At 45.0% G+C, this 18,099-nt stretch overlaps 1 protein-coding gene across 1 annotated transcript in view; it reads right to left on the reverse strand.

Annotated features, from left to right (window-relative positions):
• Positions 1–18,099, reverse strand: part of LOC115466383 (vomeronasal type-2 receptor 26-like) — a 56,713-nt gene that overhangs the window by 23,460 nt on the left and 15,154 nt on the right. The window contains exon 3 of the mRNA XM_030197578.1: positions 3,079–3,306. Coding sequence (XP_030053438.1) covers positions 3,079–3,306 — 228 coding nt within the window. The remainder of the gene's footprint in view (positions 1–3,078; positions 3,307–18,099) is intronic.

Raw genomic sequence — 18,099 nt, forward strand, 5'->3', positions numbered from 1 at the left:
GCTTGTTGATGACATCAGACAGGGAGTATTTGAGCATCTTGGGAGAAAGGGGAAGCCGTCCGCCATTTTTTGCCAGAGAGAGTTGGAGACGGTGTGAGGTGTTACGAGCTTGGAGAAGTGGAAATGAAGAGAAATTCCCCTGAAGCAGCTATGTGTTAGCGAAACAGGGTTTTCCCTGTTGGGACTTTGAAGAAGAATTTTGGGTACAGGGCTGGACTTTATTTGAACTATGAAGACATCGTCAGTTAAGATAAGTACCCACTCCAAGTGATGTGTTTTTGAGATTTATGGTCTCCATTATCAGCGTTTGTTGAGGCACTGTGGCAATGTTTCTGTGAATTTGATATAGTGGAGTTTTTTTTGTGAAGACATATGATTGAAGTGGTTCCCTCATTAAATAAAAGGCGTGTCCTTTAAAAACGAGGAGGTTCCTGATTTTTCTGAAGTCTTTTTTTCTCCACTTTTTTCATTATCATTGGCCACGGTTGCCCTCAAACACATTGTAAGTAAGGTAGAATTTTGAAAGATTTTTGATTTCAATTACCCCAATATTGACTGGGTAAATGTAACATCTGGGCACACTAGGGAGGTAAAATTCCTTGATGAAATCAAGGACAGCTTTATGGAGCAGCTGGTATAGGAGCCGATGAGAGAAGAAAATATTCTAGAACTAGTCTTTATTGGAGCGCATGATCTGGTGCGGGAGGTAATGGTGCTGGGGCCGCTTGATAACAGTGATCATAATATGATCGGATTTGATATTAGCTTTGAAGTAAATATACATAGGAAATCAAATACGTTAGCATTTAACTTTAAAAAAGGAGACTATGATAAAATGAGAAGAAGAGTGAAAAAAAAACTTAGAGGAGCGGCTGCGAGGGTCAAAAATTTACATCAGGCGTGGATGCTGTTCAAAACCACCATCCTGGAAGCCTAGGCCAAATATATTCCACGTATTAAAAAAGGAGGACGGAAGACCAAATGACAGCCGGCGTGGTTAAAAAGTGAAGTGAAGGAAGCTATTAGAGCCAAAAGAAAATCCTACAGAAAATGGAAGAAGGAACCGACTGAAAATAATAAGAAACAGCATAAGGAATGTCAAGTCAAAGCATAAAGGAATCCTGTGCAGAAGGAATGGATCCTCAGGAGCTTAGTCAAGATCGGGAGGCGGGGCTGGTGGTTGGGAGGCGGGGATAGTGCTGGGCAGACTTATACGGTCTGTGCCAGAGCCAGTGGTGGGAAGCGGGACTGGTGGTTGGGAGGCAGGGATAGTGCTGGGCAGACTTATACGGTCTGTGCCAGAGCCGGTGGTGGGAGGCGGGGCTGGTGGTTGGGAGGCGGGGATAGTGCTGGGCAGACTTATACGGTCTGTGCCCTGAAGAACACAGGTACAAATCAAAGTAGGGTATACACAAAATTAGCACATATGAGTTATCTTGTTGGGCAGACTGGATGGACTGTGCAGGTCTTTTTCTGCCGTCATCTACTATGTTACTATGTTACTATGACCCTAAAAGGGTCCCAGAAAAAAAACAGATGGACATCAGAGCAGCCCCCAGTCCGTCAAACAGACTGCAGGAACCACCCTAGAGCCAAGGTAAGACCCTGAAAGGGGCAAACTTCATATTTTAAATTATAAATACCCCATTTACACTAGATAACTAAAAGTGAGCAAATAGAGCCAACAATTGCTCAAATTGGCCATGCTATTGCTTAATAGTGTGCCCAATTGCTCAATAATGAGCACTGTTGTTCTTTAACACGTGATATTATTGAACAGGCACACATACCTTGAATTCTATATATGGCAACTACAGTTGCACATGCAAATCAGCATGCATAGCCAACTTGTATATGCAACTTAATTGATTAATGAGGCAATCAGCACCAATAATTGGTGCTGATTGCTAACAATCAATTATTGGCCTTAATTGGAAGTTGGGCATATATCACATTCTATAATGATGTGCATGTAACTCCAGAAGCATGTAATTTCAAGGGGGGTGCTTAGGAGAGTTTCAGGGTTTTCATATCAGTTTCAAACCTAGTTATAGAATAAGCCCAATTCACACCCTGTTATAGAATAGCTCAATTCACATCTAATTTAGGATCTGGCATCGACAACTAGTTTCAGCAGGTGTAAATGCAAGCGCCTTAAATTTGACACTTAAGTGACAATTTAGGCACTTAAGCGCAATTCTATAAAGTGTGGAGAGAAAGGGCACATTATTTGAGCAATACTGTGCACTATTTGAATAACAGTGCAGACTAATATACAATAGGGTACACTATTGATGACATTGAATCAGAAATATTTAAAAAAAAAAACCTTGAATGACTATCAATCTAGTAAACAATACAGGAGTCTAAAAAAATGGAAATTTAAAGAAAACACCTGTATAAACAACAACAATAAAATCTAGCAAACCACAAAGGAGACTAAAAAAATGAACATTTTTGATCTGCATATCCTTACTAAGTTGTAGGTGTGTAAATTTAGTTGAATTTGAACCTGAAAGGTTAGGCTGCTAAGCTTAGTTGACAAAAGGGGCCCTAGGTTCCAATATTTGGGTACTTTTTTTTTTTAATCAGCCTTTCAACATTGTTATATGTTTTACAGCAACATACATAATACTTTGGATTCTATAAAGTTGAGCAGTGTAAAATAGTCAAATAAAACCAGGAGGAAAGAAACTACAAAATACAAGGGAAGTAAAGAAGAAAAAGAAAAAAAAGAGCATTAAAATAAAATGAAAATCAATATAGAGTAAAAATTAAATTAAATTTAGTAAATTAAGTAGACCACATCTCCAATCCTGGACCCCAGGGAAGGTAACAAAGGGAGTGGATAGTTTAAGCAGGTGGCTTAAATTGACCCAATAATTTTTCAGAATCGAGGGTTAGTGGGAGGGCAGATGAGACAAATGGACCAGAGGGATAGAAAGGAGGGAGGCAAAGAGAGAATGGAGAAGATGAGAAGGGTTGTAGGAAGAAATGAGAGTGTGAGGTAAGAAGGGGTGCAAAAAGGAAGGGCCTTAAATGCCAGAGCAAGGAGTTTAAATTGAATTGAAATCTGACCTTGGTGAATGTGCTGTCCCACGTCATCACCTTTTCATAGATAGTAAATTCCTGCTCTGGTGGAGCATAAGGGTTATAACTTCCAACAATTTCATTAATCTGTGTCCCATCAGGTAGGAACACTGAGCTTAAAATATCATAATCAATGGCGAGATCACCATTCTCATCAAAAAAGATTTCCTCACCCAGAGCGTTCTTAAAATGGAGGTTCTTCAGATAATGATGAAGCTAATGAAAAAGAGAACAACATTTTTTAGTGAAGCTCACTGCAGGGATACACTTCTAACTTCAAGCACGTGCAAACTGCTCCTGATTGAACAGACATGTTTTAATTTTGAAGCAACGTTAGGGTGGAGCTTATTTTTGAAAAGGGTCCCTTGTCATGGAATGGCCGCCAAGGTGTCACTACCATTGGCAGTGTTTACGATATATGTGTAGGGCTAGATTTTATTTATGCCACCTAAAAAATCAGCGCTGAAGAAAATACGCTTAGTAGTATTCTATAAAGTGTGCCAACTTTGTCTAAAGTTCAGCATGTTTTTAGACTATGCCTAATGCCTGACCCTGTGACTAAATGTACACCTAACTTAGGTGCAGAGCAGGTATATTCTATAATACTGCATATAAGTTTTAGGAATATCCATGACCCAACCTTTATCATCCTCCTTTTGAGATCCACATGGAAGAATGTATGAATATTACTTTATAAAATATGCTTAGCAAGTCTGCACATAAATTCTAATTATTGCCTACTAGTTTCATTAATTGCTTGATAGGGTCCATTTATTGGTGCTGAACGATTGTTAATTGAGTTATGTGTACAACTCAACCGCAAAAATTGTGCATGTAAATTTACTTACCATAAATAGAATCTGGGGGGGTAATATGTACTGTTTTATTTCAATAAACATTTACCCTGCTGTTTACTAAGCCGTGTTAGCAGCTGCCAATCGCTAATGCTGACACAGCCCATTCACTTTGAATGGGCTATGTCAGCATTGCCATGCTGCAGCCATTAGTGTGGCTTAATAAACAAGGGGGTTAATTTAAATAAAAGGCTTATGTTTAATGTTTCCAATTGCTATGCTGTTTATCATAAGCAGTTCCAAGAGCTTAACATAAAAACATGAAATCCATTATAAAATCATTGAAATGAATGCAGTAAAATCATTAGAACAGTTCTCATTCATACAAAATAAGCAGGAGATCACAATGAATTAAGAAGGTGCTGAGTCCCTAGTCTACCCGTCACCCCATGCCATTATCTAATTCAAAATAATGAGTTTTCAGATGGATTTTAAAATAAGCAAATGATAGTTCTGACTAGATATATGATAGAAAAGCATTCCAGAGCACTGAAGCTAAAAAGGCTGAGTTCCTCATCGATTCATAATGTGGTAACTCAGTCAGCTGTGAACAGATTGGCTTTGCCTACGTTTCTTCTTTTACTTTCATTTCTCTATCCTACAATTATAAAAGTGTAATTTTTGCTGTAATAATTTAATGTAATTTTTCTGCCAGTCAGGAAGTGCAATATATCAAGTTGAAGAAATCATAAACCATAAAAATACTTCTACACCTCTAATGTTTTGTGATGCTTCCTCTTTGCAGGTGTTTTTGCTACTGTTTTACTGGTACTGGGTCTGAGGAAAGGACAGAAGTTTAACAGCCAAGTGATCATTCACACTCTTCCAATACCTGCTCTATATTTGGAGGTGGGGGAGGGTTCTTCTTTACCACTTAGCATTCACATTTTGAAAACCTCTTCAGCAAATATACTGTCAATATCTGATACTTCTGATAGATTTTCCTGAAACAATGATCCATCAGTATATGTATCTCTCAAAAGCTGCTCCATGACCTTCTCAGCAGACAGTAGAGGTTGCCCCCAGCTCCACTCTGTTGGCTTTACATGTTGCTGGACTCCTGTTCTCTCACCCTGTGTTGCCTCTGGCTTCCTTCACATCTATGTGAAGAAAGGAGCAAAAATCTAGTCTTTCATAGGTGCACTAGAAGCTGCAGATGTTCCTACTCCATTCTTTACAACAATCTCACTTAGACTTCTAGTAAGCTTCTGCAGAAGTAGACTATTCTCTTGGTTCCTCCCTGTAATGCTATTGCTTGACCTAGATTATAAGGACATAAGACTTAGCCTACTGGGTCAGAACAAGGGTGTATCTAGCCCAGTATTCTGTTTCCAACAGAGGTCAGTTCAGCTTATAAGTACCTGGCAGAATCCCCCAAAAATGGGAAGATTCCATGCTACTTACTCCTATGGATAAGCAGTGGCCTTGCGTGAACTAAACACAGTGCTTTTTTTGTGCCGGTACGCAATGGTACGGCGTACCGGCACCTTTTTTTGCCCCCCCCCCCCCCCCCCCGCGACACTCAGGGCGAGTCCTGCACTTAGTTTTTTTTTTTAAGACTCAGAACGCGCGAACGATGCAGCCGGCAGCGATTGAAAGAGGCTGTCTGGGCTGGCGTCTGCGTCGGAGCTTCCCTCACCCTCTGCGAGTCCCGTGAAACAGGAAGTTGTAACAACGAAGGCGGGACTCGCAGAGGGTGAGGGAAGCTCCGACGCAGACGCCAGCCCAGACAGCCTCTTTCAATCGCTGCCGGCTGCATCGTTCGCGCGTTCTGAGTCTTTAAAAAAAAAAACTAAGTGCAGGACTCGCCCGGAGTGTCGCGGGGGGGGGGGGGAGGAATGATTGGGGAGAGAGGGAAAGAGGGAAACCAACAGAGGGAAGGATTGGGGAAAGAGGGAAACCAACAGAGGGAAGGATTGGGGAAAGAGGGAAACCAACAGAGGGAAGGATTGGGGAGAGAGGGAAAGAGGGAAACCAACAGAGGGAAGGATTGGGGAGAGAGGGAAAGAGGGAAACCAACAGAGGGAAGGATTGGGGAGAGAGAGAAAGAGGGAAACCAACAGAGGGAAGGATTGGGGAGAGAGAGAAAGAGGGAAGGATTGGGGAGAGAGAGAAAAAGGGAAGGATTGGGGAGAGAGAGAAAGAGGGAAACCAACAAAGGGAAGGATTGGGGAGAGAGAGAAAGAGGGAAGGATTGGGGAGAGAGAGAAAGAGGGAAACCAACAGAGGGAAGGATTGGGGAGAGAGAGAAAGAGGGAAACCAACAGAGGGAAGGATTGGGGAGAGAGGGAAAGAGGGAACCAACAGAGGGAAGGATTGGGGAGAGAGGGAAACCAACAGAGGGAAGGATTGGGGAAAGAGGGAAACCAACAGAGGGAAGGATTGGGGAGAGAGGGAAAGAGGGAAACCAACAGAGGGAAGGATTGGGGAGAGAGAGAAAGAGGGAAACCAACAGAGGGAAGGATTGGGGAGAGAGGGAAAGAGGGAAACCAACAGAGGGAAGGATTGGGGAGAGAGGGAAACCAACAGAGGGAAGGATTGGGGAGAGAGAGGAAAACCAACAGAGGGAAGGATGGGGAGAGAGAGGGAAAAACAGATGGAAGGATTGGGGAGAGAGGGGAAAAACAGATGGAAGGATTGGGGAGAGGGGAAAACAGATGGAAGGATGGGGAGAGAGGGAAAACAGATGGAAGGATGGGGAGAGAGAGGGAAAACAGATGGAAGGATTGGGGAGAGAGGGAAAACAGATGGAAGGATGGGGAGAGAGAGGGAAAACAGATGGAAGGATGGGAGAGAGAGGGGGGAAAAACAGATGGAAGGATGGGGAGAGAGAGGGGGAAAAACAGATGGAAGGATGGGGAGAGAGAGGGGGAAAAACAGATGGAAGGATGGGGAGAGAGAGAGGGAAAACGGAAGGATGGGGAGAGAAAGAGGGAAGACGCTGGATGGAAGAATGCAGAAAGAAATAGGGGAGACACTGGAAGGATGGGGAGAGAAAGCAGAGCTGCTGGATGGAAAAGGGGAATAGAGAAAGACTGGAGAATAAGAGGAAGGGGCATGGGGAGAACAAGGGTGAGGAAAAGATGAAAAGCCACAGGTAGATGAAGGAAATTAAAGAATGGATAGTAAGAATGAATTAAATCTGGACAGAGAGAGAGCCTGAAAAATATTGAAGAAAGCAAAGTAAAAGGAGACAAAAATGACAAATGGCACAGAAGAGTTAAGCGAAAACAAAGGAAAGCAGAATCACAGACTGGGACCAATATGGAAAGAAAAACAGTCACCAGACAACAAAGGTAGAAAAAAAATCATTTTATTTTCATTTTAGTGTTTGTAATATGTCCAATTTGAGAATTTACATTGGCTGTCTTATTTTGCACTGGGTATACTGGAGCTGTAAGAGCTTACAGAGATTATTTATCATGAAAAAAAATCATGTTATTTTTTTCTCCTATAGTACTATAATATTTTCAATGATGTCTGTTTATATGCGCCATGGCTGGTATAGGGTGTGTGGTTAATGTGGGTGTGGCTATCATAGGGGTGGAGCCATATGTGGTGACCCCGCCCATAATGAGTACCGGCACCTTTTTTTCTACAAAAAAAGCACTGACTAAACGAAATAACTAACGAGATCAACCAGAGCTTCCAGATCATGCACTCATGGGCGGACTCCTTCCGGTTAAAGCTCAACGCAGAAAAAACCCAATGCCTAGTTCTCACCTCCCAATACAATACAAACAGTTACTCCACTATAACCACACCTCACTGCACACTTCCTATCTCAGAAAACCTGAAAATTCTTGGAGTCACCATTGATCGAAACCTCACACTCGATACCCATGTGAAGAACACAACGAAAAAAATGTTCCAATCGATGTGGAAACTCAAAAGAATTAAACCTTTTTTCCCAAGAAACATCTTTCGCACCCTGGTACAGTCACTAGTAATAAGCCACTTGGACTACTGAAACGCTCTGTACACAGGCTGTAAAGAACAGACCATTAAAAAACTCCAAACAACCCAAAACACGGCAGCCAGACTCATCTTTGGAAAACCTACAGTAAATATGAAAGTGCGAAGCCCCTAAGAGAGAAACTACATTGGCTTCCGCTCAAGGAACGAATTGAGTTCAAGATCTGCACAACCGTGCACAAAATCATTCACGCAGATGCTCCACTCTATATGCTAAACCTAGTGGACCTACCACCCAGAAACGCCAAAAGATCGGCCCGCAAATTCCTCAATCTGAATTTCTCCAGCTGCAAAGGAGTGAAATACAAACAGGCTTATGCTACGACCTTTGCATACAAAAGCACACAGTTTTGGAATGCATTACCCAAGGCCCTGAAACCCATGAACAATCTAACCAGCTTCCGCAAAGCTCTGAAAACACACCTCTTTAACAAAGCTTACAAAAGTCACCCTCAATGATAAAAATCATCCCCAAACCACCCAAGCACACCTAAAACACTTCTCACACAACCCACCCAATATCTGCCCATCTAAATCCTCTTTTACCTCTACTTATGATCAACTATATTTAAATCATGTACTGACTGTATCATAACCTTACTCTGTAAGCCACATTGAGCCTGCAAAAAGGTGGGATAATGTGGGGTACAAATGTAAAAAATAAATAATAACAGTTTATGGACTTTCCCTCCAGGAGTTTATTTAGACCTTTTTTAAACACAGCTACATTAACTCTGGTTTGTCCAACCTCTCCCATCCCTTGGGCTGTGTATAAGCCAGTGGCGTAGCAAGGGCGGAGCGGTGGGGGCGGTCCGCCCCTGGTGTCATCGAGTGGGGGGGTGCTCCACTCCCGCTGCTCCGCCTTTAAATTTTTTTTTTTCGAAGCGCCGGAGAGTGGCAGGCAGCGCGACTCGCGTCTGCTGCCCTGCTAGTAAAGAAGATTTCGCTGACTTCATCGCCCTTCCCACATTGAGTCCCGCCCGCCCTCGCGGTAATAGGAAGTTGCCTCAGAGGGGGGCGGGACTCAATGTGGGAAGGGCGACAACGTCAGCGAGATCTTCTTTACTAGCAGGGCAGACGCGAGGCGCGCTGCCTGCCACTTTCCGGCACTTTGAAAAAATTTTTTTAAAGCAGGACAGGGTAGGAGAACGGATCTCAGGTCGGGTCGGGGAGGGGGACTCAGAGGGGAGAAGGGGATTGGGGAGGGGTGGGGGCGCTCAGAGGGGTGCTTAAAGGGGATTAGGGAGGGTGGGAGAGCATCAAGGAGGGGAGAAGGTGATTAGGGAGGGGTGGGGGAGCTCAGAGCGGTGCTTAAAGGGGGTTATGGAGGGTGAGGGAGCTCAGAGAGGGGAGAAGGGGATTGGGGAAGGGTGGGGGAGCTCAGAGGGGTGCTTAAAGGGGGTTAGGGAGGGTGGGGGAGCTCAGAGAGGGGAGAAGGGGATGGGGGAAGGGTGGGGGAGCTCAGAGGGGTGCTTAAAGGGGATTAGGGAGGGTGGGGGAAAGAGGAGAGAAGGGGATTGGAGGAGCTCAGAGGGGTGCTTAAAGGGGATTAGGGAGGGTGGGGAGCTCAGAGGGGAGAAGGGGATTGGGGAGGGGTGGGGGACCTCAGAGGGGTGCTTAAAGGGGGTTAGGGAGGGTGGGTGAGCTCAGAGAGGGGAGAAGGGATTGGGGAAGGGTGGGGGAGCTCTGAGGGGTGCTTAAAGGGGGTTAGGGAGGGTGGGGGAGCTCAGAGGGGTGCTTAAAGGGGATTAGGGAGGGTGGGGAGCTCAGAGATGGGAGAAGGGGATTGGGGAGGGGTGGGGGAGGTAAGAGGGGTGCCTAAAGGGGATTAGGGAGGGTGGGAGAGCATCAGGGAGGGGAGAAGGGGATTGGGGAGGGGGGGGAGCTCAGAGGGGTGCTTAAAGGGGATTAGAGAGGGTGGGGGAGCTCAGATGGGTGCTCAGAAAGGGGAGAAGGGGATTGGAAGGGAGGGGAGTGCTCAGATGGGAGAAGGGGTCTGAAGCTAGAACTGGGGTCTGACAAGGGGGCAGGAGGGAAAATGGGTCCATGCCTGGGGCAGGTGGGAGAATGGGTCTGGGGCTGAAAGGGGGGGATGCAAGGCATGTGGTGGATGAAGGGGACTGGAACTGGGGGCTAAAAAGAGGGGGCAGAGAGAGAGGGGACAGATCCTGGATGGAAGGGGGGCACGTGAGGGAGGGCAGACTCTGGACGGATGGGAGAGGGAGGGCAGACGGATTGAAGGGGCAGAGAGAAAGGGGAGATGGTGGATGGAAGGGGCAGAGATAGAGGCCAGATGTTGATGGAAGGGGGAGAGAGAGATGGCAGACTGGGGCAGATGGTGCATGGAAGGGGCAGAAGTGGATGGAAGGGAGAGAGGGCAGACAGTGGATGGAAGGAGCTGTAACGTCCCTTACCTGTGCCGCTCTTCCCGCAGCGATGCCTCGCTCCGCGAGCAGGAGAGAGCGGGGTATCGCAGGCTGTGGGTGGCGCGTCAGGGGGATCTTGCCTGCCTCTTGGACTGTGCCGGCTCACCGCTATGGGTCAGTGGCGGCTGGAGAGCGCCGGCCATCTTGGCAGCGCCAGCGCTCATGAGATGGAGAGTCTCTTCCGGGCGCAGGGCCCGAGAGCATGGGGGACTCCCCTCCTGGGTCCGGATTGGCTGGTCGCGGCTGGACTCCGCCCTCTCTCTGTGGCCAGCCTATCCAGAGTCCTTGGGCTGGTTGAAGGCTCCATCCCCCGGACAGCTGAAGGTTGTCTCCCTGATGGAGGGGGCTATTTAAGAACAGACACTGGCAGAACACTTTGCTTCGGCTTCTGCTTGTGTGGTTTCCTGAGAACTGTGTTGTTGGACTGCTTACCTGCCTAGAACCTCTGTTTGGACCTGGACTTTGCCTTTTGCCTGCCGCCTGCCTTGAACCTCCATTTGGACCTGGACTTTGCCTTTTGCCAGCCGCCTGCCTTGAACCTCCATTTGGACCTGGACTTTGCCTTTTGCCAGCCGCCTGCCTAGAACCTCTGTTTGGACCTGGACTTTGCCTTTTGCCTGCCGTCTGCCTAGAACCTCTGTTTGGACCTGGACTTTGCCTTTTGCCTGCCGCCTGCCTAGAACCTCTGTTTGGACCGGGACTTTGCCTTTTGCCAGCCGCCTGCCTTGAACCTCCATTTGGACCTGGACTTTGCCTTTTGCCTGCCGCCTGCCTTGAACCTCTGTTTGGACCTGGACTTTGCCTTTTGCCAGCCGCCTGCCTAGAACCTCTGTTTGGACCTGGACTTTGCCTTTTGCCTGCCGCCTGCCTAGAACCTCTGTTTGGACCGGGACTTTGCCTTTTGCCAGCCGCCTGCCTAGAACCCTTGCCTGGACCTGGACCTTGTTTTCGAGGCGACCCTAGTACTCTGCCTGGCTTAGGACTGTGCCTTTGGTTCCCTCTTGCCTTATTCCTGTGTTTGGTTCTGGACTGGTCATCCGTCTGCTGTCCACCCTGCGTCCAGTCCTGCCTTCCATAGGAGTTCCTGTCCTGATTCTCCAGGTAAGATCAGGGTTGTCTGGCCGCCAGACGTTGTTTGGCACAGGGGCTCACAGATCGTGGTACAGGCCTGACAGGAGCAGAGAGAGAGGGCAGACACTGGATGGCAGAGAGAGAGCGAAGACAGATGCTGGATAGAAGGAAGACAGTGAAAAGATGAGGAAAGCAGAAACCAGAGACAACAAACTGTAAATATATATTTTTATTTTTTTGCTTTAGGATAAAGTAGTATTATAGCTGTGTTAATAAATGTTTATAATAGAACATGTAAATAAGGTAATCTTTTTATTGGACTAATTTTAATACATTTTACTTTTGGAGAACAAACCCCCCTTCCTCAGGTCAGGATAGGACACTATAACAGTACTATACTGAATTGACCTGAGGAAGGAGGTTTTGGCCTCTGAAAGCTAAATGTATTAGTCCAATAAAATGATATTATTAGTTTTATTTCTATTTGTTAATTTGTAAAGTGGTGATTGGTATTTGTTAGTTTTTTCAAATTTACATCTGCTGTCTTTATATTTTGCAAAGTACTAGAGGACCTTTTCTGTTTCTGTGGTGTTGCATTGTATGCAGAGTCTGGCATAGGGGGTTCAGTTTAATTTTTGTCTAAATAGAAAGTTTATGATTACTTATTCTATAGTGGATTAGGGTGTATCTATTTGTGAAAAAGACATGGCTTTCAGTTGGCATTGACTGTGCAGGATCGACAATCTGTACTAATCTGTCTGTTTTCGTTTTACAATAGTTGAATTGATGTTCTAGTGCTCACTGTAGTGTTTAAGATGCTTTCCTTTTCCTTGTGTGACTCGTAGAAATGACTGCTTATGGTATGGTAGAATTGCTCTATAGGTCCTGAGTGTTTTGTATTCTCGGTATGCCTAGTACTGGATTTCGGGGGGGGGGGGGGGGTGTTAAAAAATGACCGGCCCCGGGTGTCAACTACCCTAGCTACGCCACTGGTATAAGCTGAAAATAAATGCAATGAATACAGATTTGATTCAAAGTAGCATTTTTTCATCTGGTTTGTTAAAAAATATATAAAGTGCAAATGCCCTAATTAGTTGCACATTAACTTTCTTCCAAACAATAACTGCACATGCCTAATAAATTTACAAGTATAAAGAAGAGATTTACCACTGGGCATACCGCTGGTAAAATCCTTTTCCTCAGAATAAGCTCAATTTACCAGTACCTTCTCTCACATTCCTCTCAATCAGTTTCTAACCTAGTCAGTCACTTTGATAGCCCAATCCAAGGGTACTTAGTTTCAGTGGTGTACCAAGGGGGGGGGGGGCGGTGGGGGCGGTCCGCCACGGATGCACACCGCTGGGGGGTTGCCGCGGCGCGCGCCTGCTCAGAGTTGGCTGACTTAGTGCGTTCGCTGCAGCCTGCAGCTCCTTCTCTGCCCTGGAACAGGTTACTTCCTGTTCCGGGTCAGAGGGAGCTGCAGGCTGCAGCGAACTCAGCCAACTCTGAGCAGGCTCGCACTGCGGCACCCCCCACAGCAGCGTGCACCTGGGGGGGGTTCTTTCGCCGGGGGGGGGGGGGGGTCCGCGCTGCATCGGGGGGGGGGGGTGCTGCACCCGGAGGGCGGGGCGCCGCCCCGGGTGTCCGCCCCCCTAGGAACGCCACTGCTTAGTTTATTTAGTATTCATTTTTGTAGAACTGTGTCAAAGGCTTTGCTAAAATCTAAATATACTGTATCTAGTGCTCTCCCTCAATCCAACTGTCTGGTCACTCAGTCAAAGAAATTAATTAGATTTGTCTAACAAAACCTGCTTCTACTAAAACCTTTTTGCCTCCGGTTCTGTAATCCATTGGATTCCAAAAACGTTACTATTCTTTTTAAAGAGCATTTCCATTAATTTACTTACTACAAAAAGTCAGACTTACTGGCCAGTAGTTCTCAACCTCTTCCTTAGTTCCACATCTGTTCTTTTTAAGTCCTCCAGGAGCACTCCCGTCTCTACAGAAGCATTGAAAAGGTCAGTCAGTGGAGTTACAAGAACTTCTCTAAGTTCCTTCAGTACCCTCGGATATATACCTTCCGGCCCCATCACTTTGTCCACCTTGGTTTAGCCAGCTCCTCACAAATACAGTCCTCTGAAAGTCATTCATGGACTACCACCCCTCCATTCCTATTTGTGTTTGTCTTCTGTAATTGAGCCTGGAAAAGGTGGGGAAATGTGGGATACGAATGTAACTAATAATAGTAATAATAATAATCTTGCTCCCAGTCAGAACAGAAATGTTTATTAAGCAAGTCTACCTTATCTTTATCAGCTTCTCCATATTCCTCCTTTTCACCTTTGAGTCTCACAATGCCACTTTCCACCTATCACTAATATATCTTAAAAAAAAAAGTACTGTCCCATCCCCCCTCTTCATTTTACCATATTGGCTGTTTTTACCCATTTGTATTTTGTTTTCCTGACTACTCCACCATCTTCTCTTAGCTTTTCCAGATACTGTTGCCAGTTTTCCTCTTTCTGCAATCTCTTGAGGTTTATAAAGACTAACCTCTTTATTACCTTGTCAGCTACTACCTTTGAGAACTCTTACTTTTATTAACTTTCCTTACAAAAAGGTTGGTAGCCCTTACAATAGCTGTTACAATAGATCCTTTCAATTTTAACCACTGCTTTCCAACTTCGTCAGATATTCCAATCCAGCAACAATTCATTGAGGTAATCCCCCATCTGAACAAAGCTATGTTATTGATGTCTAGAATCTTCACTTTTGATGAACCCTCTCCACACCTATTTTAATATTATACCAAAGCAGCGCATTGGGATATATAAAGTCCTTTGTTGCAGTTCTCGTAAGTGACTCACATTCAAGCCTGAAAAAAATGACAAAGTAAGCATTTATCTCTCAAAGCCTTTGTCTGAAAGCAAAAACTGCTGTCTGATCTTCACGGTATTCATGTTCTAATTTGGGTGATATTGTAGAATACTGCTCTCGTGTTTCACTGGCACTATAATGCTGGGACTCAGTGTGCCCACTCCAGCTCAAAATCCTTAGTAAACTGAGACCTAGGATATTAGGAATAACTTTTCCAAAAAATATAATTAAGTTTGACTCCTTCAAATTTGTCAGGGAGACCTCATGAGCAATTATAAGGTTTCACACAAATTTTAATTATGCTGCATTTGTCATTCTATGTTATATTATATTATACTAGTAAAAAAGGCCCGTTTCTCAAACCAATGAAACGGGTGCTGGCAAGGTTATCATCTAATGGCGATTATGTTTTTAAGGGAACTGTTAGGAAGAATGTGCTGTGATGATAAAGAATAATTGGGAAGGGTGTATAATGAGTAATATGGTCCAGGGGTATGACGTGTGGATTTTTGTTTTAATCTTTGTGTTTTGTTTTAATTTTTATTTATAGTATATTTCCAAAAAGCTAAAGAGTACGCAGAAATTTAAAATTTTTATTAGAAATACTAGTAAAAAAGGCCCATTTCTGACACAAATGAAACGGGCGCTAGCAAGGTTTTCCTTGGAGTGTGTATGTTTGGGAGAGTATGTGTGAGATTGACTGTGTGTGAGAGAGCGAGAGAGAGTGAATGTGTGTGTGTTTGTGTGTTTTTTTTGTGTGTGTGTTTGTTTTGTGGCGGGAGGGTGAAGGTTGGAAGGGGCGTTTGAATGAGTGTCTGTGTGTGTTAATGATAAGAGTTGTTTTTTTAGGAACTCCCTTGGGGGGAACTCCCTTGGGGGTGGGGGGAAGCACGGATGGAGAAGTTGGAGGGGGTAGTGTTGGGCTTGTATGTCTCTTTGTGTCAGAGGAAGAGAGACAGTGTGTATGAGTGTTAGAATGTGTGTCTGACAAATAGAGTGAATGTTTTTTTTATTGTCCTGGGTGTCAGTGATATAGGCATTGAGAGTGGGGGGGGGGGGGGGTTGTACTTAAATTAAGCTGTAGCTTGTTCTTTATAGGGGAGTCAGTGTTTATGGTGGTGCAGGTGTTTGCATTTTATTTTTCCTATCGCAGGTATGTGTGGAGATAGAGATTGTGTGTGTGTGTGAGAGAGAGAGCGTGTGACTATGTCAGAGTTTGTCACAGAGTGTATGAGAGAAATATTGTTTGTGTGGGAGTGACTGACTATGTATGTGAGAGAGGTGGAGTTGTTTGAGAGACACATGTAGGTTGTTTTTTTTTTTTGAGAAGTGTACCTTGTTCAAAAGTTGTTGTGGCAGCATTGAAGTGCTTCTTTTTTTTTTTATTCTTTGTTGCTTTTCGCTGATTGTAGCAGAGTCCAGCCGGCTCCCCTTCTGCTTTCCCCTTCTGTTTCAGCTGTGGTCCCGCCCTCATTTCCTCTTTATGCAAGGGCGGGACGCTGATAGAGTAGGGGAAAGCTGAAGGGGAGCCGGCTGGACTCTGCTTCTGTCAGGTTAGTGAACTGCTTTTAATGCTATGGTTGGGCAGCAGGAAACAAAGGAGGGCTGTTGATGTAGAAGAGGGAGCTTGACGGGAGGAGGGTTAGTATGGGGGTGTTTAACGGTGACGGGTGGGTAGGGGCTTGGGTGATGCGTCTGGGGGAGGGGCTTGGGTGGACCGTGTACTTGGAGGGAGAACTGAGTTTCTGGGATTTTTGTAATTCTGTTTGCCGGGGGAGGGGGGGGCGGTGTGTTGCTCGGTGGGTTTTGTTTTGGGATTTCCGTTTTTTTGCCTCCTGTGGGTCCATTTGGGGGGGGGGGGTCCTGTGTGTGTTTTCAGTCCTACGTTCAGGGAGGCTGTCTGGCTCGCTCCCGTTCTCCCTCCGTCGTGGTGTTTGTGGCTGCCTGCCTCCATCCCTACCTGTCAGGTTCAGGCTGGCTCGCTCCCTCCCTATAGTGTTTGCAAATGACATCAACATCGTTCGTGTAGGCAATGTTAGGTGGCTGGTTGAGATTGTGGGTTGCGCTGTCAAACTCGTGGTGCGTGTGATCCGATTCGTTTAGTGTCAGTGCTCCGCCCTCGACGTCATCATGTTGTGACGCGAGGGCGGGGCAGACAAACTGCGATCTTTCAACTACAACTTTAGAACGTTGGAAAGAAATTTCTGAGGCTTCATTAGAACGTTGGAGGTGCGTTTTATATAGAGAGATAATGCTTGTTTACATTTGCAAGCTTTCTTTATAAACCATAGACGGTCGGTAGCCAACTGTTTTGGGGAGGCTAAAGGGGGCGAAGCTTACCTCCGTCTCCGTGGAAGTGACATCATGTCGCTGCCATGGGCAGAGCTTACCTCCGTACTCTCCATGGAAGCGACATCACATCGCTGCCATGGAAGTAAAAAAGATAAAACATGCACGGAGGGTGGGAGGGCGGGCTGGGGGTCACAAAAAATGGAAGTCCACGATTGGGCTGGGGAGGCTTAGCCTCCCCAAGCCTCTTATACGGGGTGCCTATGTTATAAACAATATTTTTAGTGAAAACTTTGTTACATTGAGGGAAAAGCTTTCCTTGTTCAGGACCATCTATGGCTTTTACAATTGCATTAGAAGAGTTTCGAACTCTTGAAAATGCTACATACAGTTGCCCATGTGTAAACACTGGTTCTGGGAGGAAAATGCCAACTTTTTCAAATGTTTGTCCTTGTGACTTGTTAATTGCCATTGCAAAAGCCAATTTCACATGAAATTGTTTTTGACGTAATGTAAATGGAAGGTCAGTGTTAGATGGTGTTAGTTCAATACATGGGATAAAAACAGTACTCCCTGCAGTTGACCCAGTGATTACTTGACTAATAATGAGGTTAGTTTTCAAGTCTTTCACTATTAAGCGAGTTCCGTTACATAAACCTCGCTTGGTATTTATTTTTATTTTAGTTACATTTGTACCCTGCGCTTTCCCACTCATGGCAGGCTCAATGCGGCTTACATGGGGAATGGAGGGTTAAGTGACTTGCCCAGAGTAACAAGGAGCTGCCTGTGCCTGAAGTGGGAATTGAACTCAGTTCCTCAGTTCCTGAGTAGGATAATTATGGCTCCAATTTTTAAATGCAGTTTATGGCAAGCCATGCCAGTTGGAGTTTGTTCATGAAGGAATTCTACAGGATATAACTGATGTTCCTCATCATTGGAGTCATGAATGGAGTCCGAACTTAAATAAGTAATTGTCTCACCTTCTAAAATATTTAAAACAGCCTCATTTATCTTATCAACATGTGCATTTTGGGGGCAAAGAATAGCCTTTTTAGCAACGTTATAAACAGTATCTGTGGTAATTTTTTCTCCAAAAACGGCATTAACTATATCGCCATCACAAACATGCTTCTGTGGGATTTCAATAAAATCTTTGAAACCGTCTGGACATGGAAAATTTCCGTCTGCTAAAGTAATAAGCCAGTTGTTGGAATCTGGGTCTAGAGCGGACATTGTTGTTTAATTTTAGTATTTCAATTTTTTTTCATAGTTTATTTAACTTAATGCTGGCTTCAATAATGTGAGCTTGATCACCGTGTGGTACCACTGGTAGAGTTTGTCGAAAATCTCCATCAAGGAAAAGAACTTTCCCGCCAAATGGTTTCTGATTGTTCATGATGTCTTTGAGGATTCTACCTACAGCAGTAAGTGCCATACTGGGTGCCATAGAGGGGCATAATCGAACGTCGCCGGCCAAATAGGTCGCCAGCGATGTATTGTGGTGGAGGCACTACAGC

The sequence above is a fragment of the Microcaecilia unicolor genome, chromosome 3 (genome assembly GCF_901765095.1).
Source record: "Microcaecilia unicolor chromosome 3, aMicUni1.1, whole genome shotgun sequence".
Classification (NCBI taxonomy): Eukaryota; Metazoa; Chordata; class Amphibia; order Gymnophiona; family Siphonopidae; genus Microcaecilia; species Microcaecilia unicolor.